Source organism: Triturus cristatus, chromosome 9 (genome assembly GCF_964204655.1).
Source record: "Triturus cristatus chromosome 9, aTriCri1.1, whole genome shotgun sequence".
NCBI lineage: Eukaryota > Metazoa > Chordata > Amphibia > Caudata > Salamandridae > Triturus > Triturus cristatus.
The window spans coordinates 132,526,880-132,551,921 of NC_140592.1; the positions used below are offsets into that span (position 1 = coordinate 132,526,880).

The 25,042-nt window shown below is 43.9% G+C and overlaps 1 protein-coding gene across 2 annotated transcripts in view; it reads left to right on the plus strand.

Moving 5' to 3' along the window:
* LOC146797512 (contactin-3-like) overlaps positions 1-25,042 on the plus strand; it is an 869,316-nt gene that overhangs the window by 798,496 nt on the left and 45,778 nt on the right. For both annotated transcript variants that reach the window (XM_085624528.1, XM_085624527.1), the window contains one exon: positions 17,999-18,114. In XM_085624528.1, coding sequence (XP_085480654.1) covers positions 17,999-18,114 — 116 coding nt within the window. The remainder of the gene's footprint in view (positions 1-17,998; positions 18,115-25,042) is intronic.

Sequence of the window (25,042 nt, forward strand, 5' to 3'; positions counted from 1 at the left end):
AAGCAGGGTGGGTGGTGTTCAAAGCCACAATAGTTTCTTGACCTCCTCTAGGACTGACATATCTGCAAGCAGTGCTCCCTATTTTACTAAGTAACCACCAAGTGCAGATAGTTGTCATTCCGCAACAAGGTCAACATTCTGCCAAGAACACCTTGGAAGGTATGAAAAACTTTCTAGGACCCATGGCCCCATGCAAATTCAGAAGCTCCTTGTAATAACCTTATCTCCTGCATCGTGCCTTTATTCGGCAACTCTGACACGAGTTTCTCAGCTGCGTGATGACCAGAGAGACCCGCACGAAGAGCTTGTGAACAAAACATTGGACTGGCTGTCGTAGAACTGTGATTTTCCCCTCACTTTGGCAAATAATATTTTATTTACTCGCTGAGTGGGGTAAATTGGGCTCGGGCCGGTGGACTGCGAAGGGGACTGTGGAATATTGAACTTTAAAAATCCACACTTGGTGCATGGATTGTTATTTGATTCAGTGGGTACGCAAGAAGGTGCGCCAGGCATTGCTCTAATGTCCCTGGGCTAATTGTACAAACCCAGTTCATACACCAGGCGTGACTACACTCTGCTCTCTTCTCTCCTTTTTCATGTTCGTATCTCTAATCAATTTAGCACCCTAGATGGAATTGATTGACTCACTGACAATTAATTCTAATCCCCCACTTTTAGTAGCCAGTGATGGGGGTTGCTTGATCAGTCATCACCAGGAGGGTGGGGGTTTAACCCAGATCCTTGCGACTGGGAGTGAATGTTAGCATTGTCCAGCATTCCGTCCATCAATTGTTTCTTTTTCATATGCCATCTTAAGTGGGAAGGGTATGCCCAGCATGGGCCCAATGCTCACTACGCCTCTGGATTCAAGCTAGCCTGGCTGATGAAGGGTGATGCCCTGAAACAGGTCCCAGGATTCTTGTTTCCGGTCCAGGGAGGACCTGGCTTGGTGGTTCAGGCTAGACTGCTTCCACAAGGAACAGGGTCAAGACTGATTTGCATATGTCTGGGTCCCGACTGTGGTAGTGTGGTGAGTGTTATAACTGGGAATCTCTAGTTGGCAGAGGTAGGTACCTTGGACCAAATAGGTACCCTTGCTTCTAGTCAGGGTAAGGGGGTACACATCTAAAATACCACCTGCTCACCCCCTTGATAGCTTGGCATGAGTAGACAGGCTTGTCTCAGAGGCAGTGTGTAAAGCATTTGTGAACACGTACAGTAATACAGTGAAAACACTACAAATGGACACCACACCAGTTTAGGAAAATCAGTAATCTTTACTAGGCTTAACACAAGACCAAACGACAAAAATCCACAATAATGTATTCAACAAAAGACTTTAAAATGGTAGAAATAGGTTAGTTCAATGAAGATGGTAAATGCAACATATTACTCTCAAAGTACCTTGGATGCATCACGAAATACAAACAAAAGGGTAACAGGGAAGGTGATGCGTCGGTTCCGTGCTTCGGGGGAGGTGATGCGTCAGTTCCTTGCTGCTGCGCAGGGGAAGTGATGTGTCGGTTCCTTACCAGAGAGGAGGTGATGCGTCGGTTTCTTACTGTGACCCGGTGCGATGCGACAAGATGGCGCCTTGATGCGATGTGACGATCCGGTGTGATGTGAGAAAATGGTGTCTTGATACGATGCAACAACGTTGGAGGTGATGCTTGCACGCCCGATGCCCATGCGGCGAACTCGGTAACTTCTGACCTGCGACAGGCCCTGTGACACGCTTCTCTGGTGATGCAACGACGACCTCTGTGGCGGCGACCCCCTTCTCCGGTGATGTGACACGCTTTGTCGATGATGCGACGGTGAACAGCTGCTGCGGCGGTATGCTTCTTCGATGATGTGACGGCAACTGCTGCGGTGGCAACACGCTTCTCCTCGTTGCGTCACGCTTCCAGCTCCCAGCGACTCGCAGTCTCTTCAGAGGGCCCAAACAACAGTAGGCACCTCTCGTCAGGCAGAATTCCACAGCAAGGGAATTCAGGGGAGCTGGTGGTGAAGTCTTGTATCCCCGAGACTTCAGGCAGGAGGCAAGCACAGTTAAAGCCCTTGGAGATTCTTCTTCAAGATTGCAAAAGTACACACAAAGTTCTTTTTTCTCCTTTCCTTGGCAATAAAGTAACCACTGCAGGCCAACCCTAACAGCACAGCACAGGGGCAGTCTCCTGCTTCAGCTCCCTTGGTTCTTCTCCTTGGCAAAGGGTTGTCATGATTCCCAGAAGTGATCTAAAGTCTTGGGGTCTGGGCCCCAGTATTTATACACCAAAGTCCTTTGTTTCTGAAGGCAGAGAGTGTCTGTACCTAGTTCAAACCAGTTCTGTGCAGTCCTGGAGCACTTTGTTTACAGGACTCCTTCTTTCCTTTGACAGTGTGGGCCTGGGACATCAGACACACCACAGGAGGTGGAGCCAGCATTGTGGAAGGCAGGCACAGCCCTAGTCAGACCCAGGTGCAGCTCGTCCCACCACTCTACATGCAGATAAGTCTATTCAGCCCTGTGCTGACTCACCCTGTCACCTGAAATCCCCCAGCCCCTGTCACTCACAAACCAGACATGGAATACACAACCTAGCAGAGGCAGGCTTGGACAGTTAGGCAAGATAATACCTACTTTCTAAAAGTGATGTTTTCAAACACAGAATGTTAAAACCAACTTCACTAAAAGATGTATTTTATCATTCTGCGTTCAGGCATACTGAACTCGAATTTCTACCTAGTTCCCAGAGTCAGTTAGATTTATAAGATGTTATAATCAAACTGCCCATTCTGGCCTATGGGGACTGGTAGCAATAGTGAAAAACGAAAATGTCTGTAATTCACTTTTAAGACATGCCACACACACCAGGGCATGTCCTACCTTATACTTACAATGCACCCTGCCCATGGGCCTACCTTAGGGGTGTCTGATATGAAGAAAAGGGAAGGTTTAGGGACTGGCAAGTGGGTGCACTTACCAAGTCGACATGACAGTACCAGACTGCACACGGGCTCTCCAATGGCAGGCCTGAGACACACTTTACAGGCTGCTTCTGTGGGTGGCACAACCAGTGCTGCAAGCCCACCAGCAGCATTTAATTTCATTCCCCGGGCACACATGGTGCACTGTATTAGGGTCTGAGAAGTAAATCAAATAATCCAATCATGGAGTCACTACTCAAAACATGAATTTACAATAGAAAGCATATGCACTTTAGTACTGATCAGCAGTGGTAAAGTGCCCAGAGTCATAAAACAGCCAACAACAGGTCAGAAGAAATACAGGAGGTAGGCAAATATTTCAGGGATGACCCTGCAAAAAGGGCCAAGTCCAGCACAACCCCCTTCCAGCCAAAACGCAGGGTAGACCAATCACTACCTTGATGGGCTTCCCCGCTTTGGGCGATAGAACATAGACCCTGGCCCGCAACAGCAGGGGTATATTCCAGTTCTACGCCAATCTGATCCCATTTGGATCCCTCTATCCATACTCTCAGGGCCCACCAAGCTAACCCATGTTGAACCCTTCTCCTCACCTGTGGACACCACCTGTACAGCACCTAACCTTAGCTTGCTCACAGGTGTGACCCAACAGACAGACAGCAAGCCACAGTGGCTACTGACAGTAGTCAGTTTTGAGACCCAGGCCTTATGCTGCTCAGGGGTCTCAAACCTCTGTGGCATCAGAGAGCGGTGGGCAGTAGCCGCAGGTGCTTGGCACCCTTTGTCCACTCTCCCTCTTGTCCGGTCAGGTATGACATCCTGCCACTGACCCACCAGCCCCGGGCCTGTACCTGGTGGCTGGAGAGGAGACTGGGGTGGGCTTTCCCACACCCGATCCTCCTCCTCCTTGGGGTTTCTGTACCCTCCCATTTGGAGTGGTACCCCCTTCCAGAATAGTCAGGGTGCCTGTAGCAGGTGTCCTGTACAATTCTCCCACCAGTTCCGGGGTTCTATCCTGCAACTGGGCTTCCAGGTGAGAGGGGACACCCTGAACCTGGTCCTCCAACCTAGCGTCTAAACCCTCCAGTTGAACCTGGTTCAGAGGCGAGGACTCCCTCCCTCTGTACCCCCTTCCAGAGTACTGCACCCTCCCATCAGGAGCGGTACCCCCAGAAGACAAACTGGTCAGGACACTGTTTACAGTTGTCCCACCCTCCAGGTCAGGCAACACCTGAACCTGGCTACCCATCCCAGGGACCAACCCCTGCGGTTGAACACTTGCCTGGCACACCAGGACTTCATTGGGAGCACATATGCCCCCCCCGAGGGTGACACACAACTCATGTGTCATGTGACAGTCTGCCTGGCGCAGATCTCTCGACCCCTATCCATCTGACAGTGCGTGAAGATCCCCCAGGACAGAAGTGGTGTCACCATGGTCATATATCGGTGACCCAGCCCTTCTGGCTGGCTCCTGACCCACTGGTTCTTCCACTGGGGACTCTTTCCCCCTCTCACCCCTCACTCTGGACTTCTGCACCCTCCACTTAAGAGTGGCACTGCCAGACACCAGAACTGATGGAGGCCTGCTTACAGACACTCCCAGTTCACTAGACACTAGGGGATCCCCCTCAATGGGCGGTCCATCAGGACAGACTAGGCTCCCCACCTGGTGTTCCCTTAAATAACCATCCAGGCTCTGAGGCTGGGCACTATCGGGACATAACCCATTCTCACTATTTCCCCTTAAAGATAGGACGTGAGGCCCTACACCGCTCCCACTACAACAAGTCTTAGCTGGGCTACTCTGAACCACTTCCCCCACTCTGGGTTGGAATATACCTGACCCACTCCTCTTAGGGTCATTCCCCAATGCCTCCCCAGACCCTCTGGAATCCACCAAAAGGTCTGCCTCCAATGTGAGCTCCCTGGGGTCAGAGAATTCACTCTCCAACAGGTGTTGCCATAGCTCTGGAAAACAGGGACTTACAATATGCTCTCCCACAATTGGATCACACAGCCTTCTACAAGGGTTAACCAAACTATCCTTCACCTCACCATCCAGTGCCTTGCACACGTACTCCACACCACTCTCCTGAGATTGGCAAGATAGTATCTGACTGTCTCTGTCACTCAACCCACACTCTTCTGGGCGGTCTTCACACTCACACACCAGGACTTCAACCATAGGGGAACCCCTCTCCCTGCACCTCTCATCTAGAGTCAGTAGAGTGTCCTGCCCACCACTAGGACCATGAACCCCTGCGTCAATTTCCCAATTCACCTCAGGGACACTGCGTGCCACTGGAGCTACCTCATATCCTGGAACCTCCTAGTGTAAATTAACCCCCTTCTTCAAGTCAGGTGCCACATCTCTGGGTGTGTGTACTACTCCCTCAGCACTAGAAAATTCAATTTTGCTGCCACCATCTGAGCTGGATTCCACCTCCAACTCAGCAAAGTTCACTTTCTGATCTTCCCAAATTTCTTCTTCTTGGACAAAGGCCCTTTTGGCCTCATCAAGCTTTCTCAGCTCCTCATCAATCTCTCTCAGCCTCTGGTCATAAGCCAGACACCAGGCATCTGTTTTTGTTTCTTCCTCACTTTTAGAGAACTCCTCCTCCTTAGACACAACTGGTAGTGTTGCCTTCCAGCAGGGTAACTCATACTGAAATAGGGATGCCTCTAGATCCTCCCTGGACCTTCTCTTCACAGGCAGCCCTCTTTTCTTGCAAAACACACGTAGCTTCTTCATTGAGTAGAGAAACATGTGCCAGAAGTCGAGTTCCATTTTGTAACAACTAACCAGAGTCATAGCATCAAAAAATACTTCCAGGAGGATACCGGAAAACAGAAAACAGTATGTGGTCGCATTTGGTCTGCACTCACTAGTAGTGTACACCAATTACTGTATATGAGTCACAAATGCAAGTCCAGAATCCTCACCACTGACCACCAATGTTAGAACTGGGGGTCTCTAGTTGGCAGAGGAAGGTACCTTTGACCAAATAGGGACCCTTGCTTCTAGTCAGGGTAAGGGGGTACACTTCTAAAATGACCCCTGATCACCCCCTTGGTAGCTTGGCATGAGCAGACAGTCTTATCTCAGAGGCAGTGTGTAAAGCATTTGTGAACACGTACAGTAATACAGTGAAAACACTACAAATGGACACCACACTAGTTTAGAAAAATAAGTAATCTTTACTAGACTTAACAACAAAAATCCACAATACTGTTCTCAACCAAAGACTTTAAAATGGTAGAAATAGCTTAGTTCAATGTAGATGGTAAATGCAACACTTTAATCTCAAAGTACCTTGGATGCGTCATGCAATACAAACAAAAGGGTCGCAGGGAAGGTGATGCGTCGGTTCCTTGCTTCGGGGGAGGTGATGCGTTGGTTCCTTACTGCTGTGTAGGGGAGGTGATGCGTCGGTTCCTTACCGGAGAGGAGGTGATGCGTCGGTTTCTTACTGTGATCCGGTGCGATGCGACAAGATGGCACCTCGATGTTATGTGACGATCTGGTGCGATGCGAGAAAATGGTGTCTTGATGCAATGCAACAACGTTGGAAGTGATGCGTGCACACCCGACGGCCGTGCGGTGAACTCGTTAACTTCTGAGCCACGACAGGCTCTGCGACACGCTTCTCCGGTGATGCTACGGCGACCTCTGTGGAGGCGACATGCTTCTCCGGTGATGCGACACGCATCGTCGATGATGCAACGGCAAACAGCTGCAGTGGCAGTACGCTTCTTCGGCGATGTGACAGCAACTGCTGCGATGGCGACACGCTTCTCCTCGTTGCATCGCGCTTCCAGTTCCCAGCGACTCGCAGTCTCTTCAGAGGGCCCAAATAACAGTAGGCACCTCTCTAAGGCAGAATTCCACAGCAAGGGAATTCAGGGGAGCTAGTGGTGAAGTCTTGTATCCCTGAGACTTCAGGCAGGAGGCAAAAGCAATGTTCACGCCCTTGGAGATTCTTCTTCAAGATTGCAAAAGTACACGCAAAGAGCCAAGTCCAACAGTGAGCAAAATAATGATGGATTTAACCCACATCCATGTGACTGGGGGTGAATGTTTGCATTGTCCAGCATTTGGTCCATCAATATTTCCTTTTGCATATGTCCCCCTAAGTGGGAAGTGTATGCCCAGACGTAGGTCCCGTGCTCACTATACCCCTGGATTCAAGCTAGCCTGACTGATGAAGGGTGATGCCCTGAAAATGGTCCCAGGATGCTTGTTTCTGGCCCAGGGAGGACTTGGTTTGGCAGTTCGGGCTGGACTGTTCCCACAAGCAACAGGATCAAGACTGATTCACATATGGCTGAGTCCAAACTGGGGTGGTCTGGTGAGCAAAAGAATGATGGATTTAACCCAGATCCTTGTGACTGAGGGTGAATGTTTGCATTGTCCAGCATTTCGTCCATCAATTTTTTCTTTTGCATATGTCGCCCTAAGTGGGAAGGGTATGCCCAGACTTGGGTCCCATGCTAACTACACCTCTGGATACAAGCTAGCCTGGCTGATGAAGGGCGATGCTCTGAAACCGGTTCCAGGATGCTTGTTTCCGGTCCAGTGAGACCCTGGCTTGGCAGTTCAGACTAGACTGTTCCCACAATGAACAGGGTGAAGACTTATTTGCATATAGCTGGGTCCAAACTGAGGTGGTATGTTGAGCAAAAGAATGATGGATTTAGCCCAGATCCTTGCAACTGAAGATGAATGTTTTCATTGTTGAGTATTCTGTCCATCAATTGTTTCTTTTGCGATTGGATAAAAACATAGCCTTAACTTTCTTTTTCGTGACCTTCAGACAAGTGCCGGGGTTAATAAATAATTCAGCTAGTCCTAATGACGTTTATTATAGATAGGGTTAGGTTAACCATGTCCCCATATTGAATGTCATAACAGAACTGGTGCAAGCCTTATTGTGTCAGTCATATATGTTAATTCCATATCTAAATGACAAATATGGTTGGAGCGAGAACCACAAAGGGATACAACCCTCTTAAAGAGCCTATCCCTAGCTTTTGGAGAGAGTCCATAGGCGCGGTACCCCAGACCCCTGCCCCTTATGTTGCGGCGGGTATAGTCTTTGCACTATATACCTTTTTTATAGGTTTAATTGGTGTTGATCCTAATGTTTTGGTGAAGCTTAGGATGGCTGCCATACTTCTCTCCATTACTAAGGCCCTGTTATCCACCATATGTGTCCAGGACGGATTTTTATCAAACAAAAGGTATCTACCACTTTTAATCTACGGGACCCTATGAAAAAAGATGGCACTCTTTTGGAGGATTTAGATTCATTTACCTTCAAGTCCAGTGTTGTCATAAATTTCACATGCGCTGCTATTAGGCGCTGGAGAGCCACCCCAGTTCAAGCAATTAAAACCACATCATCTGCCTAAGCCAGTATCAGGAGAGTGAGTGAATCAAATACGGAGACAACAAATCTCTGCTCCACAAACTCCAGACCATACAGAACACTGCAGCCAGGCTCATCCTCAGCATACCTTGACAAGAACACATCACCCAACACCTGCTAGACCTGGCTCCATGTCAAGAAGAGATTAACCTTTCAAGATACTCACCCATGCCTTCAAATGCCTCCACAACACCAGACCCCAATATCTCTACGAGAGAATCTCCTTCCACGTACCCAAGAGAAACCTCCAATCTGCCTACCTTGCCCTCACCGAAACCCATCCGCAGAGCCAGAATGGCCAAGACCTGGAACCAGCTGCCGATCTACAGCAAACGCGCCCACTCTTTGAACATCTTCAGGAAAACACCCAAGGTCTTGCTCTTTGACTGAACGGTGCTGCTTACCTCCCCTTCAGGGCCTTGAGACCCTCACAGGTGAGTAGCGTGCTTCACATTTCCCTGATTGATTGATTGATAATTGGTAGCTGTTCTTTCTTGCCAGAATTGGTTTCTATGCTTTTACTATTGTCAAGGTACTAGCACACTAGTACATAATCAATTGTGGACTTGTACACGTTGGTCGTGAAAGTCTTTGTGAAGTCTCTTGTATATGGATCTACCCTAATAATTATTGCCAGATTTCTGGCAGATAAGATCCTGTTTAAACTATTGACGTAATCGTGATGTGTGAAATGATAGATAGCATTGCCCTCCATATCCACTAGGCCACAGACAGTGTTCATTGAGTGTTTACATTGGTGGACATTAAATTTGCCTACTCACACGATGTTAAGACATTTTTTCTCTAGCGCTCTGCTAATTTTAAAGATCTCTTTGTCCATTAGGGCCACCACCGATGGCATTTTTCCACCAAAGTTGTTGTTATAAAATTGTATTAAAAGCCAGTCCCAATCACTTTCCCTTTCAAAGACCAAAAAATGGTAATAGAGACATGAGCTCTCAAATTTCCTAATTCTAATGGGCAGGGTGTTCGATACTAGAGTCAATAAACCACCTTTCGCTCTGCCTGACGGGGATGGAATTGCTTCAGTTTGAAACTAGCGGTACTCATCTACAAATATTTGGTCTATGCCCCATGTCTCCTGTGTGGCTAATATGTCCTGGTTCTGCCACAGGGACAACCAGTGTACGTTGCCCACCTTTGTGCCGATGCCACCACATTCTAGGATGCTATCTTTACCTTTAGTTTACATTGCCCTCTGGGCAGTTCCAGTGGTATTACCCCACTTGGGGTTGTTGCCTTGGTGCCCTCGTCCACATTTTGATTTGGGTCACCTGGGAGTAGTCAGTCACAAGATTGGAAGCCTGTTAGAGGGCTGAACTAATTCTCCACCCTTAGCCCAATTGCACCGATTCTGCCGGGACCTACATTAACAATGCCAGTAGGTCCGCCATGCCAATAATATCCTTCCTGAGCTCAGTAAAATTGGTCTGTAAAAATACTCCAATGGGAGGAAAGAGATCTGGCCCCTAAGTAAAGAAACATTTGAAAGTTCCCTTAACAAATTCCTGACTACGTATTGATTAATTAATTGGTTCACTGATAGAATATCTATGACAAAAATATCAATGTTAAAGATATGGAAAAACAATATAGAATTCAAAAATATCGACTCCCATACCTACACAGGTAAGTACAAAAATATTGAATCAAAAATATCGTTGTAAAAAATATTGATTTAAATATATATATATAAAAACAAATAACAATATTAAATATATTAAATATTACTATTAATGTTAACCCAAAAAATAGGAATTTTAACAAAATACAACAAATAAACCTAATTTAAAAAATAAACACATGCACAATAATTTTTACATATATATTTACTTTAAAATAATTAAACTATTATCTTTAATTTATTTTAAACTTAAAAATTATATAGAAATCAAATATATATATATAAATGATTTAAAGTATAAAAATAAACATTCTACAATAATTAAAAACATGAAACTATAAGAAAATATTTAAACTTCAATTCCCCAAATACAATCAGTGCAACAGTAGGGAAAGTGTTGGATAGCAAAATAATTAAATTTGCTATTCCAACTCCAGTGAGTACAACAGTTGGAAAGTGTTGGATAGTGGAGGGGTTAAAAATTACTATTCCCACTCCAGTGAGAGCAACAGTAGGGAAAGTGTTGGATAGCGTATGGGAAACAATTACTATTACCACCCCAAAGAAAGCAACTGTAGGGAAAGTATTGGATAGGGGAGGAGTAAAAATTGCTATTCCCACTTTAAAGAGTGCAACAGTAGGGAAGTGTTGGATAGCGGCAGGGTAAAAATTACTATTCCCACTGCAAAGAGTGCAACGGTAGGGAAAGTGTTGGATAGCGGAGGGGAAGAAATTACTGTTTCCACTCCAAGGAATGCAACAGTAGGGAAAGTATTGGATAGCGGAAGAGTCAAAATGACTATTCCCACTGCAAAGAGTGCAAGAGTAGGAAATGTGTTGGATAGCTGAGGGGTAAAAATTACTATTCCCACTCCATTGAGTGCAACAGTAGGGAAAGTGTTGGATAGCGGACGGGTAAAAATTACTATTCCCAGTCCAGTGAGAGCAAAAGTAGGTAAAGTGTTGGATAGCGGAGGCGAAAAAAATACTATTCCCCCTCCAAAGAGTGCAACAGTAGGGAAAGTGTTGGATAGCGGAGGGGTAAACATTACTATTCCTACTCCACTGAATGCAACAGTAGAACAACTGTTGGATAGCAGAGGGATAACACATCTTATTCCCACTCCAGTGAATGCAACAGTAGGAAGTGTTGGATAGCAGAGAGGTAAAATTACTATTCCCACTCCAAAGAGTGCAACAGTAGGGAAAGTGTTGGATAGCATAGGGATAAAAATTACTATTCCCACTCCAGTGAGAGCAACAGTAGGAAAAGTGTTGGATAGCTGAGGGGAAAGAATTACTATTCCCACTCCAAAGATGCAACAGTAGGGAAAGTGTTGGATAGCGGAGGGGTAGAAATTACTATTCCCACTCCACTGAATGCAACAGTAGTATAAGTGTAGGATAGCAGAGAGGTAACACATTCTATTCCCACTCCAGTGAGTGCAACAGTATAGAAAGTGTTGGATAACGTAAGGGTAAAAATTACTATTCACACTCCAGTGAGTGCAACAGTAGGGAATGTGTTAGATAGCGAAGAGACAAATATTACTATTCAAACTCAAACAGTTAAAACAAAAATAAAAAAATTAAACATTATGAAAAATCATAAAAATAACCAATATTTAGAAATGAAAAATCAAGTACATTAAATATATAAAAAGAAAAAATATTATAGTATCAATTACATATAAAAAACCGACAAATAATATATGATATAACATAATAAATACATTAATAAAATAAAATTCTTTTAAAAGAGAAAATATTTACAAAAACATTAATTAATACATAAATGTATTTATTGGATTTTCTACCCTATAACACCACACCAATAAAAAAACACTTCAACATTCCTAATTACATGTGTTTCCAAAATTAACATTAGTAATAATGAATTTAAAAAACATTATTAATAAAAAAAAATAATAAACATTAATTGACTACAGACACTTTAACACTATGATATCCACAACACACACCTAAATTAAACTCTAAAATAATAAAACACAATTACAACTTATTTATAAATTAAAGCTATTACGATTAACAACTGATAATAAAGAAGTTAAAATGTATTTAATACCCACCTTTACCCCTTTAAAAGTAAAAACAACAGACAATAAATTAAACAATTACTCAAAATACATATCAAATAATTAACATTAAATAAAAACTATATTATAATGAATTAAATACAAATTACTTCCCACCATTTACCTATAAACACCAAAACAAACACCTAAATTAATTACACAATTACCATAGTTAATTACCAATTAATTAGTTAAAATTAATTAACAAGCAATTATCAATTAATTAATAATACATTACTTTACACATTTAGCGCTGACATCTCAATGACACATATATTAATAAACAAAAAATAATCAATACTTTTAATGTAATTCAATTACTTCCCACCATATTCCCCTATAAATCCCGCTACAGACCTAAAAATGCAAAATTCAAATAAAAAATAATTAGTAACTATTAAAAATACAAACAATTCTTATACAAAAAAATACAACACATACATATAAAATATATATTAAAATGCATACCATTAATAACCAAATAATACTTTTACCTACAATATTTTGGCAAACGATATTAAACACTTCGATATTTTTAACATCGATATTACTTACCTGAAATCGATATTCTTGACCACGGGAATCTGTATCTCGATATTTCTGATCCACGATATTTGCAACTCGATATTTGTGCAAGTCGATATTTTGTCTCTTTACCAAAACAATTACAACACAGTCCCCTGTTATCTCTTTTTTTAAAGAACCCACCCACCCACTCTCCTTGCCATGATAATATATCTGGCCAAGCCGTCATTCCTTCTTAAATAATTTCTATCGTGAATAGTTAGTCAATAGAGTGTTTTGTCCATAAGCTGTCCCGTCGTTTCCCTTTGACTCTCTCTCAGCACCGAAATGTTTACCAAAACCAGGGCAAGTTGGGAAACAGCTGAGGGAGTGCTAAGGTTTGGTACAGTTTCTGATCTTGCCCTGCCACTCTTCCAAGTGTCCTCGGACCACACTCTTCCTTCTTTCCCCCTATTTTTTTTCCAATCGGACTGACATGTGGTCTTGTTGGTTCCAACCCTTCCACAGGTTTATCAAAATGTTCGGGGAGTTGAGGAGTTGGGGGCACTTGGATGAAAGAGACAGCAGCTGTGTGCGAGGCCAATAGGTTAGATGGGTTTGATGGATTTATTGGATTGGGCGCACTTTCCCCCCCTGTTACATTCCCCTGAGCGTGCTAGGTTCTCCCTGATGCAAAGGTTGGTAGGATATGGGAACCCCCCTACCCCTGTATGCCCACCTTTAACAAGGGTATCCAAACTTTCCATAATCCTTGTTAATCTTTGTAGTAGTGGTAGGAGCAACACAGTGACCTTTTTTTCAACCTTAAACATAAGTCCTTGTTTTTAACGTGACAGGGAGTCTTTGTTAGCCAGGAGTGGATCTGTGCTCCTTGCACCTTCTGTAGTTCTAGACACTCTAGTGGCTTTTGTAGCTTTCATGGGTTTTGGCTTCAAGTTCTCCCGCCCATTTTCCTCATGACCGCTGGTTAAATGTAAATTTCAGAATATAAAGGGGACCCGACTTTGAGCAAACTCCCTGGTGGACTGCTTGGTGGAACACAAAGATCTTCACTCCCAGTCATTAAAGTCATTTCAGGCCGGGCCTCAAGAATGGGTAATGCTGGGCCCATACTTCTCCTGCCCTCTTCAAGTGAAGGGAGATGCTCAGTCAGCTCTATCTCTTGGGAGAGAAAGTTTGCAGCCCTTGACAGAAAAGCATCAAGGGTATTAACTATCACACACTCTGGCTGTTTGATCGCTGACTTTTGCTTACCCATTCTTGCCGATCATCTTCAGGGCTGGGCAGGATGAAGACCCCCCCCGAAGTTGCACATCTCATCGGGAAAACCCAGCCCAGCCTCCTTCAGGCTCAAATAGTTGTGGACGGGCCCGTCCTTGACCCGGGCATTGATTGGGCACATCCCCACTCTGCGGGGCAGCATCACACTTAAGTGCGCATCAGGTGATGAAAAGGGAGTCGGGGATTGTGGTTCTCCCAGCAGTGCTGCTATGGCTCTCTCCTGCATGGCTCACCTACACCAGGTATGTGTCTACGCGCTCTGCGGGGCAACAATGTGCTTAAGTGCATGTCAGGTGACGAAAAGGGAGTCTGAAGTGGCTCCCCCAGCGGTGCTGCAATGGCAATGGCTCTCTTCTGCATGGCTCTCCCACAGCAGGTTTGCAGGACAGTCAGTTTTCTGGATCCCCTTGATAGTACGATCCAATTATCCGTCTATAGGAGCAGAGTAAATGGAGTACCATGATATACTGACAAGATCTGGGTGGATCAATGTAGAATCTTGTGGAAGGTATCCTTGGGAATCTGGATTTGGCCTTAGCACAAAGTGAGAAGATTGGGGGATTACATCAGTTAATGTTTGAGGGCCTCAAGAATAATTTTTTCTTAGAAGCTAAATATGTGGAAAGCAAGAGAAGCCCCCCTCCTGGTTTAACCAATCCTGCAAGAATGCAAAGCTTGCCCTAATCACTTCTATTAAGCAGCAGGGTAAAGGAATGATTCCAGTTAGGAGGGCGGCTTACAGAAAAGCCATTTTTGGAGCAAAAAACAGAGTGGGATTAAGGGGATGGGTATGTCTTTTAGGTGCAGCAAAAGAGGGCAATACCTGCACCTTTTGGGATCTAGTAGCCACAGGGAATAAGGAGGGCTTTTTCCCAGTTAACAACAAAATTGCTGCTGTAGCTAGGATAGAAAATGTTACTGGCTTATATACTTTGGCAGAAGGGGAATGTGCCTCCATCCCAGCAGAGAAGGGTTCCTTTGACTTAGGGTCTAGTGAAGGGACTGGAAGCATAGAGTACCCAATATTGACAAACCAGGAAGTGTGCGCAGTGATCAATAAGATAGTCCCCAATGAGGCGCCAGGGATAGACAAGATCCTGGGTGACCTGTTCCTTGCTGAGATTGATGTATGGGGCCCATATTATACTCTATACTTTAACACATTAGGAGTAGGTTACCCATTCCCCCAACATGGGCTAGGGCTGAAATCATACCAATTTATAAAAGGGCTCCCCTCTCTTACCAACCAACTATAGGCCCATGATCCTTATAGATAGTACACAAAAGTTGTTTAGCAGAATCATCCGAGATAGACTATTGGATTGGTTGGAGGCTAATGCCATACTCACTCGATTACAAGCTTGCTTTCGCAACTGCACCTCTACCATTGGCCAAGTGTGTAGGCTTCAGCTGTTATACTGGAAACCTGTGACCCCTGAGGGTGGCATTTATATGTGGTGTTTGCGGACCTACAAACTGCCTTTGATCTGGTCCCTAGGTCCACGCTCTGACAAGTGTTAGCCAATAAGGGCACAACTTTGCCCAAGTTAGATGCAGTCACGTGGGAGTAGTGACTGAGCCATTCCCTGTCAATGGGGGGTGAGACATGACTGTGTTCTTGCCGCAACCCTTTTCATACTCTATGTCCACGACTTGATAGCCCACATAAACCTATGTGAGAGTGATGCTCCAAGATTAACTAATATGAAGGTCCTCGCACCAATGCTTGCAGACGATACGCTCCTCTTATCAAAATTCCCTATAGGGCTACAGAACATCCTAGATAAATTTAGTAGTTTCTGCAGACTGAGGGGCTTAGAAATCCATGTGTCAAAAACAAAATATATGGGGTTAACCCCCGCCTAACTACTAGATCGAATCCCACACTAAAGGGGACCCTTTTTGACCGGGCACCAGTAGTTGAATACCTTGGAAATCACCCTCACCGAGCACCTGGAGTTGGCCACATACATCTCAAGGCATACACCTAAATTAGAACTTCATTCAGGGGGGCTACCAAATGGTCAGCGGGCTCCTACTCTAGACCGATCTTGCCAGTAATTCAAACACCAATCCCTGGGTGCTGCTCTCTATTGAGCTGAGTTAATGGGCCGCAAGGATGTGACCTCAGAGAACCGATTCCTGCTGCAGCAGCTAGACCTCCCAGTTGGTACTCCACTGCTTCACCTCAGGTTAGATGTGGGGCTCAGACTGATCTCAGATGGGTCCATTCTTACCAATTCCATACTAGAGAAGGACTTGGGCTACCCCAGATATACACTCCTATCAACAAAGGATGGAGGAACTAATTAGTGTTATGGGGTCCAGTGATCTTCCCTGGCTAAAGTACATTAGAGAGACCTTGAGGATGTTGGGGAATGAAAGATTGTGGGAGGACCCAAGGGGGGGCTCCTTCTCTTATTTCTGAGGTGGCCCTAAAGAGAAACCTCGTGCAGGTAAATTGAGTTCTCTTTTAAATAGGACTACTTTTAACCACCTGGCATACCTTCCTCCTGAGTAAGGATGATTATAAAGTAGAGCAGTTTCTTGACGAGATCCAACCTGCACTGACTAGGAAGCTATTCATACAGTTTAGACTTCGGATTCTGCTGCTGCATACGTTCACTGCCTGCAGCGCCTCCATGACAAGCACAATAGAGAAAGTATACCCATCCTATGGAACCTCGCCTGAATCAGGGGTACATGTCCTTTTCTTTTGTCCAGCGCACAAGAAGGTCAGGGAAAAATGGATAATTCTGGTTTGCCACAATCTAGGAACGAGGCAGCATTCTGCAAACCAATATATAGTTTTTGCTGTTTCTAGGTTCCTATGTTCTATGTGACGAATTAGGCACAAACTTAGTTCCCCATTAAACAACTGAGGTGACATAGAGGCTGAGGCAGCATATCAATAACTGTTAATTTCCATATTGACAAGACGCCATGCCGTAGTTGATGCCTCCCCCTTTTTCCTGCTCAATTTATGCTTTATGATTGAGTGGTTAACTCAGCACTTTGCCTATCTGCTGCACAGTCTTTTACATGACGTATAAAGTTCTATTAACAGAAGCATCCAAGTCTGATCAGTGTTATATCCTAATGTATTTAGATTACTTTTTTACTGACTGATTTTATTTATATAATGGTTTAATCGATTTGATTTGTCTTTTTTATCCGTTCTTTTATGGCTGTATGCTGAAATACAGATTTGATGATGATGAAAAGATCATCAAAACATTACACTGGTTTGCATGGCTCTTAATGACTCAGGGGCAGATTTACAAGCCCCTTGCACCTCATTTGCGCCGCCATTGTGTCACTTCTGTGATGCAGCAGCGGCGTAAACCTTGTGCCACGTTGCGCCCTATTTACAATGTGACGCATCTAGGGAGATGCGTCACGTTGTAAAGCCCTGCATCACATGAAACTTGCATCAGGTCACTTTTACGGCCATGCCGCGTCCAAACTCTGCGCCTGCTTGAAGCAGGCGCAAGGAGTGATGCAGCATGATAGCCATAGGGCGCCCCCGAGCCTTGCTGGAGCCGCGTTGCGCTTGCGACGCAACTCCAGCAATGCGCTGCTTTTACAATGGGGGATGCAACACGCATCTGCCCATTCGTGCGCCACGGCATGCCTCATTGTAAATGCGGCGCATCAGTGGTGGCGCACAGGTGGTTTTGCCTGTCGCAAGTGTTCTGGCGCATCCCTGCTGATTTGCAGAGATGCGCCAGACCTTGTAAATATGCCCCTCAGAACCTGGGTAGAGCCTTGATAAATCTACCTCGGTGTCTGTAATTACCTGGTGGGACGTGGTCTTCCACTTTGGTGAGCAATAGGCCCGTAGCTGATTTCTGCCTGAAACCTTCAGTCACACTTTGAAATCCTTCCTAAGTCTCAATATTTCAAAGTTGAATAAGCATTATTTTGGGGTGAGGTGGTAATAAAGCTGTAATTTGCAGTCTTTGTAAGCTCCAAACCAGTCATACTGGTATATAAAAATAAAAATAAATAATATTAACTCTGTTTTACTTGAAACTTTTATTTATTTTTTAACCCAATGTGCTTACTTTTTCATGGAATCACAGAACCCACAGTCGCACCATCTGCAATTTCAGCACGGAGTCTATCAGCCTCGGTCATTATGATTTCATGGGAAGCCATTTCATGGAAAATCAACAGTGGTCGAACTTTAGGGTATGAGGTAAAATGTCAAATTACAATCTATTTCCAGCCATTCAAGTGTTTTTTTTAATAGGGTTTTTGTTGTTGTTTTTTTTGTTTTAGTGTTGTGCATAATTTTAGTTTGTCAAATAATAGTAGAGTTGCTCTCTACAGTACACCTAAAAAATGTGCATGTTTGGTGCACTTCTGTGAATCGCTGTATATGTGTACATGAATTCCTTTATTTTTTTTTTATGGAAATGTATATACAGTAGCGGCTGATGTAAAGTAAATGTGGTGAGGCCAGGTGGGCAGCTTGGAGAGGGGAAGCACGGAGGGTGGGGGGGCATGGCGAGGGGTCTCAAATAAAAACAAAATGAAAAGAAAACGTACCTGCCAGTCTACTGCTTGCCGCTCTGCTCCCCGGGCTTCTCTTCTTCGCACAAGCTGCATCTCCCAGCTTCCCCTGTGGACCATGTCAATGCTGCTATAACCAGGAGAGCAGTGTGGGGATTGGGCGGAGTGCACTGGTTTTGAGCTCCATCGGGAGCTTGGAACCCTCGCTTGCTTGCAGCTGGGTTGGAGAGATGTCAGTGCACATGAGGGTTTGGCCGGCCTGAGACAGCCGGCCAAACCCTCATGTGCACTGCAGCAGGGCCCACCACTCTTCCTCCTCTGCCGCAGTCCTGTGGTCCCAGGATGAAAAATAAAATGAGCTGCATTAAGATCATTTTATTTTTCGTTTGCGTCTGCAGGCAATGGAGCAACGCTACTCCGCCATGGCGGAGGTGCCGCCCCTGTGTATATCATGATTATCCACTCGGTGGAGCAATTGCCTGATGTGAGGACTTGAATTTCACCTGGGCAATTGAATAAATAGTTAAACCCTTGAAATGTTATAGGTAATATTACTTTTGATGTCTAATGGTGTGTAAATGTTATATTACTATTCTGATCATATTCTGAGTAGCCAGTGAGACTCTTACCATAACTAACATGCACAGAGAACGTAGTGCTCTGAATCAAGGAAAATTCTTGCTTGAGTTTAGGTTTTTGGGTTAGATTTTCGAACAAAGAGCCACCGCATTGCAGAAATGTTTTTCCCCAACTGAAGACAATGGACTAAAAGTGGGTACACAAGCGTTTCCTGGGGGTGGGAGTGTGACCATGGTACACCTTCCTGCACAAAACAATCCTCCTTACAAGACAGGCGTGCCTGCATTGGTGCTAAGCAGCCAAACCAGCACAGTTCAGGGACAAGGGTAGGAATGTGCTGTATTCTTTTCAATACAGTGCATTTCTGCCCTTTCCCTGTGACGCAGCGAACAAAGGTAACATGCTGCTCTGCACCTCACTTTTATAAAGTGTCCACAAAAATCAGGAAGTTCTGTGCACTGGAGCTCATCCAACCATCTGCTCCTCTCGAAGGAGCCTGGATTCAGTGTCCTACAGAAATCTCAAAAGTCACAGGCACTGTATCACTGTCTCGCACTACTTCTGAGTTCACTATTTTGACATTGTCTGCACAAGAAAACTCATAACATGAGTTTCCTTAGGAATGTTACATTTATTGTGAGGAATGTTCCTCCCCAGTAGAGTGACAGCCTCTGTAGGAAAAGAAAATGCATCTAAAGTGGTCTAACCAGGGCTTTAAACGGGATGAAAAAAAGTGGAGGGTCTCAAAAGGGGTGCAGCTTATATAATTAAGGGTGTGGCTTAAATAGGTAGGCTAAAATATTAGAAATGTTTTAATTCTGAAATTGACAAACTGATTTAAACATTACTGAGGCATGTGCCCTCTGCATAAAGGCCAAGAAGTATGCTGAACTAATTTTTGGTCTACTGACAGGCACTAGGAGAAACTCACACTGCCTCCAGCCTCAACTCCAGAGCTCTCATGCCCCATCAAAACACATGCAGATAACTCAGTTCAAAGAATAAAGTTAACAAGAGTAACATGCTACACAAAAAAATACAGAAGCACAACATCCTGGAAATTGAAAATACTCTTCGGGAATGCAAGATTAAGTAAACCTTGTGAAATATAAATAGGAATTAAAACTCTCACATTGATTACCTTAATCCTTTTTACATTCGTTATTCAGTAAATGATCAGTGTTTCTGCCATTAAAGTTAAGGACATCACATTAGTGCCCCTGTTTCATTGTCTGTTTTTAATTACTACTGGGTCTGAGAACCAGAGGGACCTGGTCCACTTAAACCTATGTCCGTAACCCTTAGGAATAGTACCATCATACCACTGGCCAGACATTAGAGGGGCAGACAGTTGGTGGCAGCCTCATAATTTGCAGATTTGAGGGTAAACAAACCTTTTTTGTTTGGTATTTATTGTTAGCATAACCCACTCTTGACGTGTGGCGAATAAAGTGTTCAGTCTCCTATACTGGGACCCCAGAGTCCCAGGCCAGTACAAAATGATAATTCTGGATGCATTGTCCATGTGCACAAATGGTATGGTACGCCTTCTGGTGGAACTGTGCTTTAGCCTGAACATTTAAGTTGCCCATAGAGGTTAGCTAAAACTAGCTATGGGTTCTTGCCTCCTTTGCATGCCAGGTGGTGCCCGCCTTCTATCTCCCCAATCCCCCCTGTGATTGTCTTGGTTAGTTCTATAAAATATAGAGAGAGGAAGTGATGAGATCTCTACACATGGTGGCAATTTCATTGTATGAGGTCTATTATATTTTACTACATGAAAGTGTTACCTGTATCTAAAATTCTAAACCCACCACAAGCTTCAGGACTAGACCTTAACTGTTCAGCTTTGGTGTCCTCTAAGTACCTCCTTTTCCAATGAGGATTTTAGCAGTGCTGTGACCCTGGATCCAGGATAATACTTAACAGCTGTCAGGAGTATTACCATTACTCAGAGTCCTACAGCATCTGCAGAAATGGACTGATGCTTTGCCATGTCAAGGACGTGGTCCAGAAAACAGAGTGTTGGCTCCCAGGGCCAAACACAGGCTTTCTTGCAATGCAGACGCCATTTCCCAGTTTTTCGCATCCCTCTTCCAGTTGCTGATATACTGAATATAAGTCCCGTCGTCTGCAAATGGTTCTGGAAGAAATACCCTTGTCATTCCACAGTGTCTTCAGGCTGTTCCTTGACCAGCCCCACAAGTGGCATGATGAAAGTGGTCCTAAAGATGCACATGTTTGGGTTTCCTCGTTGGTAGGTAAGATGTAGGCACAAATGACTGCCTAGGCTGAGGCTCTCTTCTACAATGGAGCTGTGGCATTTAAGTGTGCGGAATGAAGGTTACAGTGTGACCTGTACATCGACAGGCCATCATGAATGTGGTGAACACCCTCAAAGTGATAACTTACTTGACATTCACAAATATTCACAATGGCTCCTCACACCCACTGAACACTTGCCTGTAGTGAGTGGTATCTAGTAGTTTGAAAGTGTCCCAAACATTTCAAAATTGTTTAAAGTTTATAGAAATGGTTTTACCTATGTGTGCAATGAAAATATTTCTAAGTGGAGATAAAGAAGAGAAAAAAGAAAAGTGCTCAACTGCATGTTTCTTTCATACATTCCTCCTGAGGCTTTACCACATTGTGGGCAAAATGCAGAAAAAGGACAGGTTTATATTATTAAGCACTACTAAGTGGCTTAATGATGTAAGAGTTCTGCTGAGGTTATACCAAAAGGTGGGTTTAACTGCAGCATGGCTGGTGTGAAACCGATTAGAGGTTGCTGATATAATCAGGGCTCCAGGTAGTGATGTGCAGTGGTCTCCCACCTGGTAGTGTTACCTTCTGTGACTGCTTCTCATTGAATATTTGACAGGCACAGCTGAATTCACTGACTGGCTTATGGAGAGAGTGTTAGAGATTTGAATATTCAACATATTGCATGGTGTCTGTTCTTCAAAGTTAGCTCCTCTGATCCCAGCATTCTTTCTGCACTACTCAGAATTGGCCTATTGTTCAGTCTTCTGATAGAGTAAGCACATGTCTAAGGGCAAGTTTCCACATCATGCTTCCCAGCACCCATACTACTTGGAGCAAGGTGCTCCAAGGTCCATGGTCTATTTAGGTGATGACTTCCAAATTCCCCTGCAGTCTATGGAGAAGTGATGGTTTATGAAACTCAAGTCTGAGCTGAGGACATATTTTCCCAAGAAATTCTCCTTGTTCACCTCTCTGTTCGTTCTGATCCTCAACTTTCTCCTCATGCTCCACTTCTGCTTCCTGCTTCTTCTTCTATCTCTCCGGCTGTTTTGTCTTATTCAGAAAAGCAGGAAATGTACCTTTTCCTATAGCTTCACCTTGGTTGCTTCCTTGCAGTAACTCAAGAATGAATTTAACAGGGCAGATGAAACACTGGAAGGGATGCCTCAACACTCCCAAATAAAGTTTCCATACTTCCCATTCCTATCATTTCCACTCCTACGTTTGCAGCATCAACATATATTGGCCCTGGACAACTTTCATTCTGACTTGGACAAATTTATCCTTTTACATTTATACTTACCACCCCACTGTCTCTGTTTTGAAGAGCTGACTATGATATTTTTGTTTTGTGATATATTCAGTCATATACTGCGTGAGGAAACTTTGGAGCTCAGAATAGGAGAATTTAGGGATCAGTATGTACAAAGTTCCATCTCCTCAGCCAGAAATGTTCATTCAATAGGAATGCCCTGTATCTCAGCATGAGTAGATCAAAATATATATCTAAAAAATTATATAAATGTGCATCGTCACTGAAATAGCTTCAGTCCAGGTTATCGGTTTGCTACAATTTTGATTCTGATTGTGTTTCCATATACTCAGCAGGACATATGTATTTGCAGCATAACTGTGGGAAATGAATTTTGCTAGATAGGTATTAAACAGTGATGAGATATGTTTGTCCTCTGCTTCAGCTTTTCATAGATGCTTTCTTAAAACCTTTACTGGAACAACACATTAAAAGGTGTCCTAGAATCCATTCACTTCACAGCCAGATGTCAACACGGAATAATCAGATGGGCATGTAAGAAAGATACAACTCTTCATGTCTTACCGCAGACAACAGTCATCTGCCTAGCCTAAAAGAGTTTTCATCAATTGAGTAGAAGAATCGAGAAAACCAATCAGCTTTGGTGTTGGTAATACCAGCCACGTTGCAGAGATAAACTGCATTAGGAGTTTAGGATTCTCCCTTCTCAGCTGCATGAGCACTCTCAACCATTCTTCATCTTTGTGAACAAATATATTAACACCAAATATGTGGGGTCTTGTTTTATATTATTTCATAAATGTGAAGGCCCCTCTTTTGACAGCAGCATAATGCTGTTTAGAGGTAGTAAACACTATGGAGGTCAGTGGCGACAGAAGAAGCCCCTAAGACATCAGTTTCCACATCTGTCTGCACTATGAATTGCACTATGGATTCTTTTCCATAATTGAGACTGAGCAAACACCTTCTCCAGGTTGTTCAAAGTTGACTGAGATTCAGAGGTCCTGTTGTTGAGAGGTTCTCATTGTTTCGGTAATGCAAGGATTATGAAAGCTAGCACTTGAAAAATGAGGCCTTCACCACTAGAAAGCAGTATGTGAGTAGAGGTGGATGGATTTTCGAGATACAGCATTTTGGGACACCCCACAGTTCTGGGCACTATTTCCACTATTCCATAGCTCTGTTAAGCAAACTCCCCTGTACTCACAAGCTCCTTGTCGTCAGAACCCCACTCACCCTTGCATGTCCCAAGACAAGGTGCAGTGAAATGCACAATGATTTCCTAGCTGCTGAAATCCAATGTACTCTACTCAGGAATAGAGTGACTGTGCTTCGGGGTACATTGTTCAACGTAAGGTTTTTAGGTTTCGACTACACAGTGCTTGTGCTATGCTTGTGAAATCTCTTGTATTTAAAATATCTTAAAAGGGGCTTTTATCAGTTCCCAAGCCAAATTACTGTGATCATTCACTTTTGTGTGGTACTTTTTTGTGTTAACTTCTCCTGGCTGAACACATTTACTATACTTCTACAAAAGCTGTTCACACTGTTTAAGCCCCATTTAATGTCAAGATACAATCTCTTCCCAAGGAAAAGGCAGACAGTTTCTAACAGTATGCTCGAATGCTTGCTTTGTTTTACTTAGTTGTTCAAAGAAAATGCTTTAGCCTTAGAACATTTGTGGCTTTTCCTATTCATGCCTCAATACTTTTCTTTGTACTTTTTAGGCACTATACGATTTATTTTTTTAAAGTAATTTTTTTTGGTCAATCTGATCAAAATCTAAAAGTTCTAATAAACATTGCACATTAAAACTAAAGTTAATATTCAAGAGCTATGCTATATTTTACTACTGAACAGGCAGCCACAAGTACAGTTATCTTGCAGACAGCAGGGCCATGATTTGAATGCTGCAGCAGGTGCAGTAGGACCGTGGCCAAAAGTTGTCAGAACTCCTCCAAACACATAATATTGCTATATTTGACTAATAAACAGGCAGTCGCAATTGTAGTTACCTTGCAGTTAAAAGGGACTTGATTTGAATGTAAACATCAATTATTGCTAAATGTTACAACTAAACAGGCAGTCACAATTGGAGTTCTCTTTCAGGAGCTAGTGTCATGATTTGAATGGTGCAGCAGGTACAGTGGCACCAGGTCGAAAAGTTGTCAGAACTCCTCTAAACACATAATATTGGTATATTTTACTAATAAACAGGCAGTCACAATTGCAGTTACCATGCAGTTGAAAGGGGCTTGATGTGAATGGTGCATCAGGTGCAGCTGCTCCAGGACCAAAAGCTCTAGGCACCCCACTAAAAACTTAATATTGCTATATTTTACTAATAAGCAGGCAGTCACATGTACAGTTACCTTGCAGACAACGGCATCATGATTTGAATGCTACAGCAGCTGCAGTGGCTCCGGGCCCAAAAGTTGTCAGAACTCCTCTAAACACCTAGGGTCAGATTTACAAGCCCCGTACGCCACATTTG